Source organism: Dermacentor albipictus, chromosome 7, assembly GCF_038994185.2.
Source record: "Dermacentor albipictus isolate Rhodes 1998 colony chromosome 7, USDA_Dalb.pri_finalv2, whole genome shotgun sequence".
Classification (NCBI taxonomy): Eukaryota; Metazoa; Arthropoda; class Arachnida; order Ixodida; family Ixodidae; genus Dermacentor; species Dermacentor albipictus.
Window position 1 is genome coordinate 114,203,730 of NC_091827.1, and position 18,764 is coordinate 114,222,493.

The 18,764-nt window shown below is 46.4% G+C and overlaps 1 protein-coding gene across 3 annotated transcripts in view; it reads right to left on the reverse strand.

Moving 5' to 3' along the window:
- The window catches only part of PolQ (DNA polymerase theta), a 241,147-nt gene that overhangs the window by 215,961 nt on the left and 6,422 nt on the right, over nt 1–18,764 (reverse strand). For all 3 annotated transcript variants that reach the window (XM_070522614.1, XM_070522613.1, XM_065438974.2), the window contains one exon: nt 1,300–1,485. In XM_070522614.1, coding sequence (XP_070378715.1) covers nt 1,300–1,485 — 186 coding nt within the window. The remainder of the gene's footprint in view (nt 1–1,299; nt 1,486–18,764) is intronic.

Consider the following 18,764-nt stretch of genomic DNA (forward strand, 5'->3'; position numbering starts at 1 on the left):
GCACAGCCCCAAAGTGCATGCCGCGCTGATGCAGCAAGTGGCAACTGGGCTTCTCTTTTGCAATTTCTTTCAGAACACGCTGCGCCATCTAGTGGCACTGCTGAGAAATCCAAATGCAGTGCACTGCTGCCTGCAAACGCTGAAAATTATTCTCATGCTTGCCGCACACTCAGTGGCAGATACTCAGTGACCCAAGTTGGCGAAAGGTTCATTGGAGAGAGGCACATACGAAATGCATTCTTGGCACAGCTCGCTAAAGCGTTGGCCTGAAAGGCATTAGAGACTTTTAGCTTGTACACTATTCTGGTAAACGGGAGCGGTTTGGGCGGATTACTGGATGGTCGGGGGGTAAACGTGAGCGGTGAAGCCGCCTGGTGTTGTAGAGCTCAACCAGACAAACGCATAGCTAAAACAGCAGTAACTCACCATATCCTGCTTCGCTACCCATGCAAATTTTTGGCAGCGGCGCAATTGTGAACACGATTACGCCACTGTCGAAAATTTACGGCAGCAGCTAAGCAGCATATAGTAATTATCTCTGTGTTTGTGTGGTTGAGCTTTGTGCCACCAGCTGGCGCCACCAATCTGGCCGCTCAGGTTGGCGTCCCCGCTAAACCGGAAAACCACCCGTGCTTGCCCGAATACCGGACACGCTAAAAGTCTCTATTTATCGAAAAGTGGCGCATACCCAGTGCATTTGTGGCACAGCCTGCTAATGCATCGGGCTGCTGCCGTTGAGGAACCCTAGTGACGCGGGTTCAATTTCAAGCAGCATCGGAGAAATGTAAGAGATCTTTCCCAATGGCACATTACACAGTCATCAAAGTTGGCTCCAAATACATTCCCTGAGCAACACACACCTGCTGGCACCTACCCAGTGACCCAGACTGGCATCAAAGACGTTCATTGGAGACAAGCTCAGATCGACTAGGCACATACCCGGGGCTCCAAGTGAGCGTCAAAGAGTTCCTTTGAACAGAGGCTTTTGCTATACTCTAGCATCTACAGCGACCCACATCAGCAAGTTTGTTGAATAGCAGCACATGTATACCGATTGCCACATACTTAGTGACCCAAGAAGGTCTGATGGTTGGCTTTGGACCCTGTTACCTCAGCACAGCAGCCCGATGTGCTAACCATTTGACCATGGGCTACCCAGTGAACCAGGTAGACGGGAAAATGGTTAGGTACAAACATAGATAGATAGTTGTCCCCAGAAAGTGCATGAAGTACTCTAACAATGCTAATGCATTAATAAAAGTAGTCCTCAGAATCTCAAGGTGACAAGAATGCCTTTACCAGCACTTGTCGGAGCAGAGTAGACGAGGTTTCCAGCACCAGCAAGCACATTTCCTGTGCGCAGACACTTGAGCTGCCAGGGAAACATGCGCTGGACACCTCTGCGGGCATAACCAGCCACCACCTCGGCTGGAAGGCCCCATTGACCGAGGTCCAGGGGGTCTTCACCTTCCGCTTCTCTGGATGCTGCAGTTTTCATATAAAGATTTATCCATTTGAACAAGTGATGTCGGGGAGTAACGTCAATGCAAGGACAAAAAGGGGGGAACCTTTGAATGTCAACACAACTTCACGTTACTGTCATGTATTTCATGACAAACGTACCAGGCATTCCTATGATTGAGAAGAGTAAGGGAATCTGAGGGGCTCAATTTTTCGTAAGTCACAATAATAGGAAACGTAGAATGATGCCACAGAAGTCATAGGAAAAAGCATAGGGAAAAGCACTGCAGACATAGCACAAAGGAAGTGGCTATGGCTTCTATCTGTGGCTAGAGATGTAAAATTTCATGAAATTTTGAGGGGCGTGAAAGAAACTGGTTTCTTTCACGTTTTTTCAGAAAAAAATATGAAAAATAAAAAATAAAGGACGATTGCACACAGAGCTATAAAAAACCCAACACATTTATTTCTCTAACACTGAAAAGAATATAACTGTTACATTATTGCATCACAAAAGTCCCAGCAGAGCTTCCGGGTTCAAAATCTTAGCACGATTTCACACCAATGCATTGATTTTACATCAAAGCCTCAAGACCAACATTTGTATTAATCTGTGTCCGATTCATTCCCACTTGACATGTCAATGTTTTGCTGTGCAGTGGACAAAGCCCTCCGGACACTGATGTTCGAGAACATGTGCTTGGTGTGCACATTTCCAAACTCAGACCAGTTTCTTTCACATGTCGCAGAAGGGGGAATCTGCAGTACGTGACAGACGAGGGGGCTCAAGGGTGGGTTGAAGCAGTCGTTGCTATCACGTGGATGGATTCAGGTGCTTTGCACACTCCAAACCCCTTCTTTTGACCAAACATTTAGATACGTCAGAAGGAGTCGCATTGTAACAGAATAATCTTGAGAAAAAGCTGGTTTTTTTTCTTTTTTTAACATTTTATACTGGGTGGAAAAAAATAAGAAAGAACAGTTTTTTTCCCGAAATTTTCCTTTTTTTTTTTCAACCACTTACATCACTACCTGCAGCAAGTGAATTATCCACTGAATTTCGTTTCACTTATTACTCCTATTTCAATTAAACATAATTAATTTCCCCTCATTGGCTTCCGTTCCTGTTTACAGTCCCACGAGGCCCTTTATGAATATAAGTGCCTGCACAAACTTGTTTGGTAAACTTGTGTTAAGGTAGAAAAGACCACCTTAACGCAGCCCTTTCACCCCCTTTCTTCAAGTTATGTGAAACTGCATGAATGTAAGAAATTACAGACATTTATTCTACAGTCTTATGCTAGAAGGAATATGTCCATAATTCCTTAGATTCATGCGTCCATAATTCCTTAGATTCATTTCGCCCGCATTCAAGAATGCGGGCGAAAGAGTCTGCAGTAAGCTGATCCCCCCCCCCCCTCAAGCAAGCTTGCAAAATTGTGCAGGGCAATAAATAAAGAAGAAAAATTGCGGCAGAATCCATCTCGCAATGACTGTCGACGGTGATGCATTAGCATTGAATCAATATAGACACGCTATGTGCTGCCTCCGTCAAAACAAGTTATGTATGAAGCACGTACTGCAGCGGGACTCGTCTTTCGCGCCTCCCGAAGATGATTCGGCGCCCTCTAGCGCCGGTGCCGCCACGAAGCCTGGGGTGGTGACCAAAATGCATGGAGCACCGATGCATGCGAACGCTGAGAAAGGTGCCCTGCCACAACCGGGCTCCTCTCTTGCGCTTCATTCTGGACATGCTGCACCATCTTGTGGCATTGCCAAGAAGTTGGTACGTGGCCGCCGAGATCATAAGCGTTGATTGAAAAGTGGCATGTGTACCCACCGCATTTCTGGCTCAGCCCGCTAATGCGTTGGGTTGCTGTCCTTGAGGAACCCTTGTGACGGGGTTTCGATTCCACGCAGCTTTGGAGAAATTTAAGGGATGTTTTTCGTCATTGTAGAGCAGCACGTTCCCAGTTGCCCATACCTAGTTACCCAAGTTGGTGTCAAAGTTGTTGATTGAAGATCAGCACACACCTACTGGTGCACAGACACTGACACATGTTGGCATCAAATAGGTTCACTGGAGACCAGCACAGACCGAGTGGCCCATACCCAGCGCTCCAAGTCGGCATCAAAAAAGAGTTTCTTCAAACAGCGGTCCCTACCCAGACCCGCATCTACAGTGACCCATGTCAGTGTGAAAGAGGTTAGTTGAAGAGTGGCACGTATGCACACATTGGCACAAATTTAGTGACTCCAGTTGGTCGGATGGTTGGCTTCGAACCCTGCTACCTCAGAACAGCAGCCTGATGCACAACTATTAACCGCGGACTACCCAGTGACCTAGATAAGCAGGAAAATGGTTAGATACATAGATACAAACATACATAGCCCCCTAAAAGTGAATGAAGCACCCTAAGAATGCGAACGCATTAAAGAACACACAAGAAAGAGAGCTGAAGTTAATGCAAGCGTCCAAAGTACACAAGGGGAATCGTTCACCAGAGAAGTGGGCACAATTAGTCAGGGCAATAAGTGCCTAAAGTGCACATTAAAGCGCCTCCTGGCATTGAGGGCAGTACAAAATTGAATCTGGCGTGCGGTGGCAGCAGCCAAATGACCTGCTGAGGCTCACCGACCTGAACTTGGCTGACACACGGAAGACACCAGCCTAGCCCAGGTTGGATGCCCTTACGCCGTTCGCCAACCACAGACTTTGGGGGGGGCTTGATCAGGTGCACCTAGATCCAGGTGGGAGCCTGCTGTGACCACTTCAGTTCTCTTTCTTGTGTATTTTCTATTGTCTAGTCCTGTGTGCCCTGAATATAATTTGTTACCTGGGTAGCTTTACTGATGATTTCTGTCAGCTTATATATTTTAAAAATAACCTGTACGTGAAGTCGCATAGCTTTGTGACGATGACATTTATTTATGAATACTCGGTGGGCCATAGGATGAGGCCGTGGAATTCTTCGTGACAGGATAACAGATGACATCTGCGACTGGGTGAGGCCGTTCGCAAGCTCGCAGCAAAGGGCAGAAAACATGGCGGGTCTATAAGAGCTTGTCAAGAAGGGAGAGAGCATGGGCCTGCAAAAGCCGGAGTTGAGAGCTTGGATGGAGCAGAAGTGGGCTATTGAGCGCAGGAAGTGCGCTGCTGTAAGACAAGCCAAAAATGAATGCCCCAAGGAGCAGTTTGCAGCTTAACAAGCTTGTTGTGAAAAAGAGCTTCGCATCCTTGGAATGGAGACTGCAGCTCTTGAAACACTTTGTGGTTTTACGGATTTCAACTGCCCAAGAGCTTCCAATACATTTGAAAAGTGGAGATTGGTACAAGTACTTTGAATCCTTGAGCAAACACTTCTTGAGCAAACACCACATTGAGCAAAAACCTGCTCAATGTCACTCATTCCGTGGAGTGTGTGATGATAAAGAGCGCAACCCTGCTAATTGAAGTTCCCAGTCTGTCATATGCCAGGAGAATTCAGAAGAGTGCATAAAATACACGCAGGCATGGTGACGTTCAGGCTTTGCAAATGAACAATGTATGCCAATTAAAACATTGGTGTAACCTCAAAAACTAAGAAAAGTGCCACACATTAACACACCATTGACAATGCGCTCCTTTCTGATATATCAGTGGCCAGACACACACTACTGTTACTATAACCAAAGAGTACCATGACAGAACAGTCATGATCAAACTTGTACGTAAAAGATTATAGTAAATAATTACCGGTAATCCATTAATATTATTCTTAGTTCTGTAACTTAATGATGACTTTATTTACTCATAATGCTCATCATAATCATCATCAGCAGCAGCAGCAGCCTGGTTACGCTGACTGCAGGGCAAAGGCCTCTCCCATACTTCAATTACCCCGGTCATGTACTAATTGTGGCCCTGTTGTCCCTGCAAACTTCTTAATCTCATCCGCCCACCTAACTTTCTGCTGTCCCCTGCTACGCTTCCCTTCCCTTGGAATCCAGTCCGTAACGCTTAGTGGCCATCAGTTATCCTCCCTCCTCATTACATGTCCTGCCCATATCCATTTCTTTTTCTTGATTTCAACTAAGATGTCATTAACTCGTGTTTTTTCCCTCACCCAATCTGCTCTTTTCTTATGCCTTAACGTTGTACCCATCATTCTTCTTTCCACAGCTTGCTTCGTCATCCTCAATTTAAGTAGAACCCTTTTCGTAAGCCTCCAGGTTTCTGCCCCGTACGTGAGTACCGTTAAGACAAAGCTATTATACGATTTTCTCTTGAGGGATAACGGCAAGCTGCTGTTCATGATTTGAGAATGCCTGCCAAACGCACCCCAGCCCATTCTTATTCTTCTGATTATTTCCGTCTCATGATCCGGATCCGCCGTCACTACCTGCCCTAAGTAGATGTATTCCCTTACCACTTCCAGTGCCTCGCTACCTATTGTAAATTGCTGTTTTCTTCCGAGACTGTTAAACATTACTTTAGTTTTCTGCAGATAAATTTTTAGACCCACCCTTCTGCTTTGCCTCTCCAGGTCAGTGAGTATGCATTACAATTGGTCCCCCGAGTTACTAAGCAAGACAATATCATCAGCAAATCGCAAGTTACTAAGGTATTCTCCAGTAACTTTTACTAAGGTATTCTCAATTAACTTTTATCCCTAATTATTCCCAATCCAGGTCTCTGAATACCTCCTGTGAACACGCTGTGAATAGCATTGGAGAGATTGTATCTCCCTGCCTGACGCCTTTCTTTATTGGGATTTTGTTGCTTTCTTTATGGAGGACTACGGGGGCTGTGGAGCCGCTATAGATATGTTTCAGCATTTTTACATACGGCTCATCTACACCCTGATTCCATAATGTCTCCATGACTTCTGAGGTTCCGACTGAATCAAACGCTTTCTCGTAATCAATGAAAGCTATATATAAGGGTTGATTATATTTCGCACATTTCTCTACTGCCTGATTGATAGTGAGAATATGGTCTATTGTTGAGTAGCCTTTACGGAATCCTGCCTGGTCCTTTGGTTGACAGAAGTCTAAGGTGTTCCTGATTCTATTTGCCGTTACCTTAGCAAATACTTTGTAGGCAACGGACCGTAAGCTTCTCTGTCTATAATTTTTCATGTCTTTGGCGTCCCGTCTTATGAAGCAGGATTACGTTAGTGTTCTTCCAAGATTCCGGTACGCTCGAAGTCATGAGGCATTGCGTACAGAGGGTGGCCAGTCTCCCAAGGCTTTCTTTACTTCTTCTGGCGTTACTTGTGGGATTTCAAGTTCCTCTAGACTATTCTCTCTTCCATTATCATCGTGCGTGCCACTGGTACTGTACAAATCTCTATAGAACTCTCAGCCAGTTCAACTATCTCATCCATATTAGTAATGATATTGCCGGGTTTGTCTCTTAACGCATACATCTGATTCTTGCCTATTCCTAGTTTCTTCTTCACTGCTTTTAGGCTTACTCTGTTCCTGTAAGTAATGCTCACTGTAATTTAATTACCTTTTTTCAGTAACCAATTACATGTAACCGCTTACTTTAATGACAAGCTGCAATAGGCAACTGAACATTAAGAACCTGAATTTGCCAGAAAGGCACCCCGGGCAGACAGACAAACCTGGGAGTTCAGCACTTATTTTCTCATCTCAACGTTCCACCAGATTTTCACCAACAAATTGAATTGATACTGGTATGTCTCGGTTAGTGATGGCCACTTATACCCTCGTCACACGACAAATGTAATGTCATTACCATGAATGACATTCACTCATAAGGACATTTGTTTACTGTCACACAGCAAAACGTAATCACATTCATTGGAAATGACATTTCCAAACAAATGAGTTCACCAAACTCATTCACATTCGTTTTGAAACCAAATGCGTACCCTACCAGTCTGCAAAGCCTACCAGTCAGCTTTGCAAGCAGTACATACTCTTTTGTTCTTTAACAAAAGATAAATATTGTACTGTCGATTGCATTGGCTAATCATTACTTTAATGACATTTAAGTGCATCAGAATGCATAATTACAGAATGCTACTCTCAAGCCAGTGATTAGATGGCCGTCTTTTGCTTCGGCTGTGACAGTCGTGTTTGTTCACTGGAACATCGGCCACGGCACTTCAATTGACTTGAAGTATATGCATGCACGTTTTTTTATGGCAGGCACCGACAATGTAAATATTAGGAGCCCACATGCGCATCAGAACGGCAATGACGTGCGCCTGCCATTCTTGTTCTTCTTCAGCAGAGGCAGCAGACACGCCGATTGTGTTTTCCGCCAAGTAGCTTGCCTGACCTTCAGCCTGGCTTGACTCGACTTGGTTGGCCGTGTTGACAAGTTAGTGATCCAAAAGCATGGTGTGAAATGGAGGATCGCATATTGCAATAGAATTGAGCTTAATGGAAAATAATTACTCGACAAAGGTGGGTTTGATGCTACTTTTGTCTCTTTTGTTTTTACTATTGTCTTTGTCATCACTTTCAAATAACATTAGTTTTCACCATGTGACAGCATGTGGCGATAATGACATTAACCTCAACCAATGTCATTCGTTGGAAAATACATTCGATTTGCCATGTGACAGGGGTATTACATGACGTCAATGCCAGGAAATAAAATACGGACAATTTTTGTAAGTGCATCCGCTGTGTATATATGTATCACAGTACGTTCCAGGATAATCGCTCATGCTCACTTACATTCGAGAATGTACAACAGCATTAGCATCGTGCACACAATCTGATTAGACCCCACTCTTCACTACAGAATCCGCAACAACACCAAGAAATTTTTGGATACAGTAAGTGCTTCTTGTGCCAAGCTACAAATCAATAACAGGGACAATACGGTGTACGGTCACAATCAAAAGAGAAACACTGTCTGCATGATATTGTCAGTGAAATGCTTTGAACTCTGAACCCATTGTATAAAAATGGTGATGGTTTAACCCTTTGTGTTCCTCTTCTACTTGAGCTAAAAATACATTAAATCACAGTGTTAAAAAACAAAAGAAAGAAAAATACAGCAACATGATTAAGGGATGAAAGGCAGGTTTAAAGTATTCTTGTGAATTTAAGACGAACAAATAAAGCTTTACCGTATGAGTGCCACCAACAACCAGTGGTCTCTCAGAGAAACAAGAAGGGCACCGAGTGAAGCGAAGAGGTTGCAAATAATTAAGTGGTGGAAGATTCAGGACAGCAGAAATTCAACATCTTTGGGAGAGGATTTTGTTCTGAAATGGGCTTAAAAAAGGCTGATGATGATAATTGGTGGTGGTAGCAATGATAACGTAATGACTTGAACAGCACCATAAATGAAACTGGCAATAAAGCTACCACAGAAAAGCATGAAGAAAAAAAATGTGACAAAGTATCAACAGTGCACTACAGAGAAAAAAAGAAATAGACGAGGAAAAAGTGTTAATACTATCGGTATCACAGCACAGGAGTGAAATGCAGTAATATGTTGGTTATGCATGTGGAACTAGCCACAAACGATAATGATTAAATTGTCGGCATAACGCGGTTGTGAGCACACTTGCATGTTTGTTCTCTCAGTTTCGAATAATCAGTTGTTAGACAGCACCTGTCTCGTTACTGCATGTGTCTCTTGGTTTGTGGTCATCCGTTTCCTGCCATAATCATCATATCATCAATCTACAATTAAGTTCGCGGCAGGATGAAGGCCTCCTCCTCTGATCTTCAATTACCCCTGAGCTGCGCCAACCGATTCCACCTTTCGCCTGCGAATTTTTTAATTTCATCACCCCACCTAGCCTTTTCCATCCTTGACTGCATTTCCTTTCTCTTGGCACCCATTCTGCAACCCTAATGGTGCACTGGTTATCTAACCTACGCGTTACATGACCTGCCCAGCTCCATATCCGCTATGCCCGTTTGCTCTCTGATCCCCACCACTCTCTTACTGTCTCTTAACATTAGACCTATCATTCTTCGTTCCATTGCTCTTTCTCTAACTTGTTTCAAGCTTCTTTGTCAGTCTCCAAGTTTCTGCCCCATATGCTACCACCGGTAGAGTGCACTGATTGATAACCTTTCTTTTTATTCATAATGGGGAGCTTCCAGGAAGGATCCTGTAACGTATAGTAGTTCGAGTATTGAGACTGATTACAGCCGATTCTGTTGGGAACACGCACACATTTATTTCAACGAAACTGCAGCCATCTTGGAAGCTCCCTGAACCCCCAGGGTTGCCTTCCTTCATTCCCAAGAGTGCCATACATGGACACTACATCATCCCCTCAGGGAAGGAAAAATCAGTTTTGCTTAAACACGAAGTCTTTCAGGTGCCTAGGTCGTTGCCTGGATCGTTGGGGGTACCGCTGTGAGACGGTCTTGGGAGCTGCTGATATGGCTTGGCTAGGAGCAGCTATGCTGGGGGTTGGAAGGTCACTGTTACTTGGCACAGCTTCATCATCCAGATATGGCATGTCGGTCGGGTCCTGATGTCGTTCCACTTGAACTGTGCTTGCATCTTTGAAGAAACTTGAGTTGCGACAAATCGACACTCCATCTCTGGATGCTGTGATTCTGGAGCCATTGACTTTGGTGATTGTGTATGGGTGTGGGTCATAGTAAGGCGAAAACTTGTTTGACCTGTCCTGTTTACAGAGGACTTGTTGTCCCACACACAGCTGGTTGTTACTTGTATGCCTCCGAGTGTCGACGTACCACTTGTTGTATGCTTTTCTTTTAGCGTCATTCTGTCTGGCCTCACACTGAGCCAAGTTGTGAGTACCAGCGACAAGTGTCGGTAGAAGATTCTTCATGGGTCTCCCAAACAGAAGTTCAAACGGAGATTTTCCTGTGGAACTATGGGGTGTGGACCTATAAGCCAGGAGGAACGACTGAAGCTCATTAGTCCAATCCAAGTGGCTGACACGACTTGCGAGTATAGACTTCTTGAGGGTGCGCATGAATCTTTCTGCTTCCCCATTAGCCTCTGGCCACCGTGGAGTGATGCGGTGATGCTTGAACCCAAGCTCACTGGCGAACTCTGCAAAACTCTCACTCTGAAATGGTGAGCCATTGTCTGACTTTACAACTTCTGGACAGCCGAACTGAGCGAAAACAGTGCGCAGTTGCTTGATGACTGTAGGTGCTGCAAGAGTGTGTAGGATGCTAACAACTGGGTACTTGGAGAAATCATCCACCACTGCCATGGCATACTTGCCATCAGGGAAAGGGCCAGCAAAATCTAACGACAGTTCAGTCCACGGGCCTCGAGGCAGCTCCTGGATTGGCAAGGGATCTCGATGGTGTACTATTGTGTTTGCTTGGCATGCCAGGCAACTCTTAACTGTCTGGTCCACCAAAGAGTCTATCCCTGGAAACCACACTTTCTCACGCAACAGCTGTTTTGTCTTGACAATGCCTTGGTGTCCTCGATGTGCAAGATGCACTGCCTTAGTGTGAAGTTGTGCTGGCAGTACTATCCGCGTGCCTCTTAACACAAGGCCTTCTTTGGAAACTGACAGTTCTGTCGCAACGCGAGAGAAGGGCATCAGAGTTGTGGTCTTCCACTCTTTGCCTTGCTGGGGTTGCTTTAGGGCTTTCTTGAGCGAGTTCATCACCGGGTCAGCGAGCGTTGCTTCGGTTACCTCCTCTCTGGTCATGGCACGAGGCAGGCTATGAGACACAATGAAGTTCACATACTGTTCGGCGACAGACTCCATGCACCGATATGGTGACAGGGAGTTTACTGGGTGTCGGGACAAGTAGTCAGATGGGTTACTTGGACCACTAGTGTGTTGCACTTCATAGGTGTATTGTTGAATTCGAAGTGCCAAACGCTCCAGTCGTGCTGAAGGCAGGGAGCGAGGGTTGCTGAGAATGCTAACCAATGGCTCGTGGTCTGTCAGTAGGCGGAATGCTGTCCCATACAAGTAGATGTGAAAATGCTCAATTCCCCACACCACGGCCAGCATTTCCCGTTCAATTTGAGAGTAGCATGCCTCCACAGGAGAAAGAGCACGACTCCCATATGCTACCACTCTGGTTTCGCTTCCGGATGTCTGCGTGAGAATGGCACCAAGGCCATGAGGAGCAGCATCTACAATGAGTGTGATGTTCTTTCCTGGATCGAAGTAGGCGAGAGTTGTGGCCTCGGAAAGCTTTCTCTTCAGTTCGTCCAGGGCGTCTTGCTGTATGTCGGTCCAACACCAGTCCTCTCCTTTGGCCGTGAGTTTCCTGAGTGGTTGGGTGAGGTGGGCCAAGTTGGGTATGAACCGACCACAGTAGTTAACGAGCCCGAGGAGACTCTTCACTTCAGTGGCGGTGGAAGGTGGTGATGCACCTAAGATCGCAGACACCTTAGTGGGCTCCGGTTGCACACCGTTGCTGGAGAACACATGCCCGAAAAATGTAAGTTCCCATTGGTAGAACTTGCATTTCTTGACGTTCAGTGTGAGACCACTTGCAAGTAGGCATTCCAATGTGGCCTTCAAAGCCTTATGTTCTTTCTCAGTCTTTCCATACACCAATATGTCATCGCTTACGTTGAGCACGTTGGGGATGTTAGTTAGAACCTGACGGATGGTGTCCTGAAACACTTCGGCTGCCGAGTTGATTCCGAAGTTGAGTCTCTTGTATCGGAAGAGCCCAGCATGTGTGGAGAAAGTGGTGATCACACGGGATGATGCGTCAAGTTCTAGTTGGTGGTACCCATCTTTCAGATCGAGTTTAGAGAATAAGATGGAGCCGTTCAAAGCAACAAAGATGTCGTCCACTGTGGGTGTGACGTGTCTCTCACGCTGGATAGCTTGGTTGGCACAGCGCATGTCAACACACATTCAAATGTGCTCGGGGTCATGTGGCTTCGGTACTGCGACAATTGGCGATACCCAGGGGGTTGGTCCTTCAGTCTTTTCAATTATGCCAAGGGACTGTAGCCTTTGGAGCTCTTTTTCCAGTGGGTTTCGCATAGAGAAGGGAATGCGTCTGTGAGGTTGGGCTACTGGTTGAACACTGGGGTCAACATGGAGGTGCACCTGGAAGTCCTTTAGACAGCCCACTCCCTTGAAGAGGTCTGGGTAGGCCATCCTCGGATCCAGTCTGTTGGTAACGTCCCCCACACTATACGTGATCTGGACTAGTTAGACGGGAAGCTGCAGAGAAACTGAGCAGTGGTGCACAGTCTCCAGACACAACGTAGAGAGTTTCATGGCTGCTGCTCTCCTTGTAGGTCATGACAACATCAAGCTTTCCAAGTAGCGGTAAAGGAGAACTTGCCCCATAAGCAAATACTTTCTTAGATGTCTTGGACAGCGTTTCCTTGCTTAGACGATTTTTTAAGCTGTTCGAACCGACGACAGACACGGTAGCGCCAGTATCAATTGTAAAACACACGTCCTCGCCATCAAGTTTGACGTCCACCTGTGGAGATCCCGTGACTGCGTGACAATGAGAGGAGGTCATGAAAACGTGTTCATCACTGTTGGGGCTGCTGTCGCGCACGACTGCATGTACGGCTTTGTGTGCTGAACGACACACACTAGCAAAGTGTCCAGTTTTGTGACACGCAGTACACCGTTTGCCGAGAGCGGGGCAACTAGAGCGTCCATTACTGTGAGGCCATGGTTTTCCGCAGTTGTAGCATGTCGCGTTTGCCCGTTGATGGCGCGGAGGCTCACGAGTCCGTGACGGCTCTTTCCCATGGTGCTTCGGCTGATGAGGTCGCGAGGTGCGCTCGGAGTTTACTGCAAGTGTAGACGCTGACGCCGAGTTTTCCTTACACTGCCGGCTTTCTTGCTCGATCACGGAGATGTCGTGCTCGACCTCTTCAAATAACCTGCCTTGTTTGAGAATTCCTTGCAAGTCTAGGTCATGCTGCATGGTATACCGGCGTAGACGTGTCGACGTTGTAGACAGCAATATTTGATTCTTGATTTCGGTGTCGTCATCGGCGAAAGCACAGTGCCTAACAAGCTGTCGTAGCCTGGCGTAAAATGCGTCGAGCGGCTCGTTTTCCATTTGCTTGGCTTGACGGAAGCGGTAAACCTCGAAGGTAGTGTTTACTCGGGGTGCGAAATAGTCATCGAGCTTCCTACGTGCTGCGGTGTAGAGAGGGGTTGCGTTACTGGAGCCACCGGTGCTTGAAATGGTAGACGCAGCTGCGGCTGCAGGAGGATCGGGTAGTGCACAGTATATGTCATACACTTCTTCCCCCACGTAGTGTAGTAGTATGGCCGTCTTCCGGGCATCGTCTGTGATACCGCAGGCTACGATGAAGTTTTCGAAGCGTTTCACCCACTTCAACCACTCGGTGCCGACGTTGTTGGCGTCAGTGGCACGCGCGTCGAAGAAAGGGAACGATGGAAGCATGTTGTGCGCCATACCGCATAGTAGAAGCTTCGACAATGTGTGTAGGTATCTTCGTTCTGCTTAAAATCGTTGCTTGGCAGCCTTCGCGAAGTTCAGACGCATCCTCGTCGCCATTGTAACGTATAGTAGTTCGAGTATTGAGACTGATTACAGTCGATTCTGTTGGGAAAACACACACATTTATTTCAACGAAACTGCAGCCATCTTGGAAGCTCCCTGAACCCCCAGGGATGCCTTCCTTCATTCCCAAGAGTGCCATACATGGACACTACAGATCCGAGTCCTTTCTTTTTATTGATAATGGGGAGCTTCCAGGAAGGATCCGAGTATGTCTGCCGTATGCGTGCCAACCCAATTTTATTCTACTGCAAATTTCCTTCTCATGATCAGGGTCCCCTGTTAGTAATTGACCTAGGTAAACATATTCGTTTGCAGACTCTACAGGCTGACTGGTGATCCTGAACTCTTGTTCCCTTGCCAGGCTATTGATCATTACCTTTGTTTTCTGCATATTAATCTTGAACCCCACTCTTACACTCTCTCTGTTAAGGTCCTCAATCAAATGTTGTAACTCATCCACAGTGTTGTTGAACCGGACAATGTCACCTGCAAACCAAAGGTTGCAGAGATATTCGCCGTTGGTCCTTACTTCTAAGCCGTCCCAATTTAACAGTTTAAATACTTTTTCCAAGCACGAAGTGAACAGCACTGAAGAGATTGCGTCTCCTTGTCTGACACCTTTCTTTATAGGTATCTCCCTACTTTTCTTGTGTAGGATTAAGGTAGCTGTGGAATTTTTGTAGATATTTTCCAAGATATGTATTGACTTAACCGTCTTCTACTTAACCGTCTTCTACTCCTTCATTACGTAATGCCTCTATGACTGCTGGCATCTCTACTGAATCAAATGGCTTTCCGTAATCTATGAAAGCCATGTAGAGAGGCTGACTGTATTCTGCAGATTTCTCGACTACCTGATTGATTACATGGATGTGATCCATTGTACAGTATTTGTACAGTATCCCTTCCTGAAGCCAGCCTGTTCCCTTGGTTGACTGAAGTAAAGTGTTGCCTTTATTCTATTGGAAATTATCTTGGTGAATATTTCATACAATACTAGAAGTAAGCTAATCGGCCTATAATTTTTCAATTCTTTAACATCTCCGTTTTTATGGATTAGTATCGTGTTCGCATTATTTAAATTCTCTAGAACCTTTGAAGTCATTAGACATTTTGTATAAAGGGCCACAAGCTTTTCAAGCATGAAGTTCCTCCATATTTAATTAAGTAAGCTGTTATTCCATCTTCTGCTGCCGCCTTTCCTCGTCTCATGTCTTCTAAGGCCTTTCTAACTTTATCGCAAGTTATAGAGAAAGCCTCTGTAACATGTTCATTACTACTTACAATGGAGGTATCGTGGCTGCTCTGGGTATTGTACAGGTCAGTATAGAATTCTTCCCCTGCTTTTAATATATCTTCAAAATTGCTAATAATATTACCCTGCTTATCTTTCAGTGCATAAATCTTGGCTTGTCCTATGCCAAGTTTTCTTCTCACCGATTCCATGCTGCGTCTATTTATTACTGCTTCGTCAGTCTTTCTTAAGTTATAATTTCGAATATCCTTTATTTTCTCCTTGTGGATCAGTTTTGACAATTCCGCAAATTCTATCTGATCTCCTGAGTTGGACTGTTTCATTCTTTGTCGTTTTATTGTTAGGTCCTTCGCTGCTTGGGAGAGCTTACCTACTGGTTGTTTTGGTGCATTGCCTCCCACTTCTATTGGTGCTTCTGAAGCCAGCCTAGTTACGGTTTCATTAATTACCTCTATGTCATCTACATCTTGCTGTTCTAAGACTGCATATTTGATTGCAAATACCAGCCTGAATTGGTCCTCTTTTATCCTTGGTGCATCTAGGTCGGCCTGTTTCTTCTTGACCAATTTTAGTTTCTTCAAATTCAGGTGAATCCTAGACTATGATCGCTGCCCTTTACCCTACCTAACACTTCTACATCCTGCACTATGCTGAGCTCGGCAGAAAGTATGAAATCGATTTCATTCCTTGTTTCACCATTAGGGCTTTTCCAGTTCCACTTTTTGTTGCTATGCTTTCTGAAGAAGGTGTCATTATTCGTAGCTTATTCCTTTCTGCAAATTCTACCATCATCTCTCCTCTAGTGTTTCTAGAACCAACACCATAGTTGCCAATTGCTTGTTCACCAAAATGCTTTTTCCGCACTTTCACAGTGAAGTCGCCCATTACTACATTATATTGAGTTTACACTTCTCTCATGGCTAATTCCACATCTTCATAAAACTGATCTACTCCATCATCATCATAACTGGAGGTCGGAGCATAGACTTGTACCACCTTTCATCTATACCTCTTAAGTTTTATTACAACTACAGCTACTCTCTCGTTAATGCTGTAGAATTCGTCAATGTTGGCTGCTATGTCCTTATATACTAGGAATCCTACCCCGCATAACCTCCTATCTGGGAGACCTCTACAGCTGAGGATGTGGCCGTTAGTGAGCAATGTATAAGCCTCACTAGTTCTAACCTCACTAAGGCCAATGATATTGTTGCAGGAAGAAAGCAGGCCCACGAGTGTAAAATAACGTATATTTACAACTGGTGAATATGGCGCTGAGACAACTGCCAGACTTCGTCTTCGTCTAGGACAATCCAACTTCTTCGTTCCCTTCACCGCAACATTACCCTCCCGGTGGAGTAGCTCCGTCCCGGTGCAAATTATAGAGCCTCACTTAATGAAGGGACATAGGGCTTAAGCCTGGCGACGTGAACAACATCGCTGGTGACGTTGCGATGCACTGAAGGCTGACCGACTGGGGCGATCTCGTATGTCACGTCGGACAGTTGGCGCAAGATCTGGTACGGACCCGAATACCGGGAAAGTAGTTTTTCCGACAAGCCGACGCGACGTGAAGGCGTCCAGAGAAGAACAAGGGAACCAGGTGAAAAATGGTAGTGTCGGTGCCGAAGGTCGTAGCGTCGCTTTTGAGAAGCTTGCGAGACAGTCAGGCGATGACGGGCTACATCTCGGGCCTGGGCGGCTAAGTCAATAGCATCGCGAGCGTAACCAGTGCTGGGTGATTGTACTGCGGAAGGTAGCAACGTGTCAAAGGGCAAGGTGGGGTCGCGGCCATACAAAAGATAAAATGGTGAAAATCCGGCAGTGTCGTGACGAGACGAGTTGTATGCGAAAGTTATGTATGGTAAAGCGACGTCCCAGTCACGGTGATCGTCGGAAATGTACATGGCCAGCATTTCAGTTAGCGTGCGGTTGAGTCGCTCGGTGAGGCCGTTCGTTTGAGGGTGGTACGCGGTAGCAACCTGGTGTTCTGTTGCACAGGAGCGGAGCAGGTCATCGACGACCTTCGATAAGAAGTAGCGGCCGCGATCCGTCAGCAACTGGCGAGGGGCGCCGTAGTGCAGGATGACGTCGTATAGTAAGAAGTCTGCGACATCTGTAGCGCAGCTGGTTGGTAGCGCTTGCGCGATGGCATATCTCGTGGCATAATCGGTTGCTACAGCAATCCATTTATTGCCTTTGATAGAAATTGGAAAGGGGCCCAGGAGGTCTAGGCCCACACGAAAGAAAGGCTCTGTGGGGATATCGAGTGGTTGAAGCAAACCAGCGGGAGGCGTAGCAGGCGTCTTCCAGCGCTGACACAGGTCGCAAGAAGTGACATAACGGCGCACAGAGCGATAAATGCCGGGCCAGAAGAAGCGGCGCCGCAGGCGGTCGTATGCATGAGTGATGCCCAGATGTCCAGCAGTAGGAGCGTCATGAAGTTGCTGGAGCACGGCTAGTCAAAGGTGCTTCGGAACGACTAGGAGGAGCTCCGGGCCGTCAGGACGAACGCTACGACGGTATAAAGTTCCTTCGTACAAGGTGAACATGCGGAGGGACGGGTCATTGGGCGAGGAGCTTAGGCGTTCCATAAGTGTTCGAATAACAGGATCTTTGCGCTGCTCGTCGCCAATATGGAGGAAGTCGGAGATGGTTAGAACACTGATGTCTGAGTCTGCATCGGTATCGTCCGGTTGATCCACGGGATTGCGGGACAGGCAGTCAGCGTCTTTATGCAGGCGCCCTGACTTATACATAATAGAAAACGTATATTCCTGTAAACGCAATGCCCAACGTGCAAGTCGTCCAGTTGGGTCCTTCAAAGAGGAGAGCCAGCAGAGGGCGTGATGATCGGTCACGACGCAGAAGCTCCGACCGAAAAGGTATGGCCGGAATTTCGCGACCGCCCATACGAGCGCGAGACATTCTCTCTCAGTAATGGAGTAATTTCGCTCGGGTGTGGAAAGAAGGCGGCTAGCGCAAGCGATGACATGGTCGTGGCCCTGTTGACGCTGAGCGAGGACAGCGCCGATGCCATGACCACTCGCGTCAGTTCGTACTTCAGTGGGTGCAGAAGGGTCAAAATGTGACAGAATTGGGGAAGTTGTAAGCCGCTCAATCAGGGTAGAAAAGGCTTTCTCCTGCAGAGGTCCCCAAGAGAAAGAGACGTCTTTCTTAAGAAGGTCAGTGAGAGGGTGAGCGATGTCGGCAAAATTTCTCACAAATCGCCGGAAATAAGAGCATAAGCCCAGGAAACTACGGACGTCGTTTGTTGAAGAAGGTACAGGAAAATTTCGCACGGCGTGAACTTTCTGTGGATCAGGTTGGATTCCGGCGGCGTTTACGAGATGGCCGAGCATGTTAATTTCACGGCGACCGAAACGGCACTTGGAGGAGTTTAGCTGAAGGCCAGCCCTGCGAAACACGGAGAGTATGGTTGTGAGGCGCCGCAGGTGGCTCTCAAAGTTCGGCGAAAACACAATCACATCGTCGAGGTAACAGAGGCATGTAGACCACTTCAAGCCGCGCAAGAGAGAGTCCATCATGCGCTCGAATGTAGCTGGCGCATTGCATAATCCAA